This window comes from Plectropomus leopardus, unplaced genomic scaffold, assembly GCF_008729295.1.
Source record: "Plectropomus leopardus isolate mb unplaced genomic scaffold, YSFRI_Pleo_2.0 unplaced_scaffold26378, whole genome shotgun sequence".
NCBI classification, from domain to species: Eukaryota; Metazoa; Chordata; class Actinopteri; order Perciformes; family Serranidae; genus Plectropomus; species Plectropomus leopardus.
The window spans coordinates 1-2,397 of NW_024628688.1; the positions used below are offsets into that span (position 1 = coordinate 1).

At 47.7% G+C, this 2,397-nt stretch overlaps 1 protein-coding gene across 1 annotated transcript; it reads right to left on the reverse strand.

Annotated features, from left to right (window-relative positions):
* Window positions 1-218: 218 nt before the first annotated feature.
* Window positions 219-1,989, reverse strand: LOC121966939 (protein FAM83B-like; the record flags this gene model as incomplete). The annotated part of the gene is made up of 2 exons (XM_042517008.1): window positions 219-1,575; window positions 1,865-1,989. Coding segments are annotated over 2 exons (1,482 nt in total), but the record flags the coding sequence as incomplete, so codon positions are not given.
* Window positions 1,990-2,397: the final 408 nt, after the last annotated feature.

Genomic DNA, 2,397 nt, shown 5'->3' on the forward strand with positions numbered 1-2,397 from the left:
TTCTTAAGGTAATTTAAATTTTTTTTTTGTTTTGTTGTTTACTTTAAAAAAAAAAAAAAAATTCTAGTCATTTTCTTCTAATGTCTTATCAATTTCTTGCTAATTTCGGGCCATTTCTTATTAAGTTGCTTGCCGGCCTCTGATGTTTTTGAAAGAAATCAAGCTAATTTTCTTAGGTTTCAAAGGGTTAAACTCTTGGTTTCGGGGTGAGCGAGTACTTGCACGTTGCTTTGGACCTCACCCGTAGAGCTGGCGCTGTCTTTGGCTTGATCGTGGCGCCGTGATTCTGCAGGTAAACTGGATTTCAAGGAGTTCTCCTTTGGTGCAGGTTTCTCTTCTTTCTGAACCTCCTCATTTCCCTCTTTGAATGCAGCCGAGTCCGAACTGTTGACTCGTGAACCCTCTTTCTCTTCGGGGATCTCGGTCAAAGACTCCATCGCTCTCGGGTGCTGGAGACCGCTGGGCTGCAAGTGTGCGAGTTTGAGCGTCGGATCGGTTAGTTTCATGTCTAAATCTGAGGTCGTCCTGGAAAGAGGCTCGTGCCAGTCGTACGTCTGCATCGTCTTCCGATCTGGAGCCGCCGTGACATCGTAATGTGAGGCAGAGCGGACGCCGTCGGTGAAAGTTTGTGGTCTTATGTCGCCGTCTTTGTTTGTCTCAATGTCTTTGTGGTTTGTCGGTTCCAGACCGTTTTGAGCATTTGGGTCTAACTCTGCGACACCCTGCCTCATGTCCAGACCTCTTAACGAAGACATATATTTTGATCTGTCCAGAAACATGGACCTCAGGGACTCTTGGCTCTGCCGGAGATTGGCGTATTCCTGCAGACTGAGCCTCTTCTGCCTCATTTCCTCCATCCTGGACTTAATGTCCCTCGACCTGCTGTGAAGCAGCTGCTCGTTTAAGCCCGTGTGACTACTATACGGAGACGCCAACGGGGATATCGCGTCACATGATGCATCTAAAGGGTCTCTGTCGTCAAAGTACGCGTCCATTTTCCACCTGTGGAGCGAAGTTTCGGAGTTGAACGGTATCAGATTCTGGTCTGCTCCGTAACGAATCCGGTGTCGAAGGTGCTGCTGAGACAACCTGTTTGTCAGCAGCATGTCGCCGCCGCCGCCGCCTCTCATGTTAAGTCCAGTCGCCTCGGGAGGAGGGATATCTTTGGTCCCCATCCTCAGCCGAGTCATGGAGTTTAACTTCTGCAGCTCTCCGCCATAGCTGTGCCCTCGCACCATATTCACCGTGTCCAGACAGTGAGATTGATGCAGCCTCTCCTGCACGCTCAGGCCCCTCGTCATGACGGCGGCGTTGTTCAGCCTCTCATCCTGAGCGCTCCTCATGCCGTGCATCACTTTGGGTCTCGTGTGGATTTGGTGGAGGGACAGCTGGCTGGAGTTGGGGCTCTGCACAGGCACAGTGTCTCTCAGGTACAGGGCGGGTGATTTGGACAGGACTGCAGGGACGGTGGAGCGAGCGTACAGCCTCCGAAACTCCTCGTCATAAGTGCTAACCAGCTGACCTGTGATCACCAGAACCATGCTGAGGTTGATCTTCTCAAACGACCACGTGAAGCTGAAAAAGAAAGTGGCGACACGTTACCAAGAATACCCAAAAAACACACCGACGTATCATCTGCTGTCTAATGAATCTTAGCTCTATGAGGCTAAATTTGATTGATCGATTGGTGGATGTGATGATATTATCGGTAGTAGTCTGATTTTGAAATTCACATTTTGTGAGAGATATGAGTGTGTGCGGGTCCAAAGGGTTAATCTCCCATCTGCATAACAAATTAACCCTTACTAATCAAGAAACCCGAGCTTTGAAAAGTGTCAGAGAATGAATGCAGGAGCTGACTCACCTGTACGTCCCGAACATCACAGTCTGACAGTCCACCAGAATGAAGCGCTGCTCCAGATCTCCACGAAACTTGACTCCGGACCGACACTGATACTGCTGCCCCTGAACCGTCCGAACACGGATGTTCTGATGGAGAAACGAACACCAGATTAGAGACATCAGAGAAAGGGAAAGAAATAGGCTCTTTTTTTTCTTTTTTTGCATTTACTTTAAGTGAGCAGTTGTTTGCACAAGTGCGTTTTAAAATCAGTACATTTATTTTCTCAGTGTCTATTTACACACACTATTTACACATTTATTTAGAAGAGTCACACTGCAGCTAGACTCCACTCTGAGCTGTTTTCGGCTCGAACTCGGCACATGAACGCATCAAGGTCAAAGGCGGCGAGGGTTAATGCAGCGAGGTCATGTTTTGGCTCAGTGCTAATTATTTTTATATATTATATCAGATTAAAACGGTTAATTTATGAGGAAAAAGTCAGAAATATACTGCCAGAAAGTCAGGTCTTTCTCTGATTACGCTGCACGCTGTAG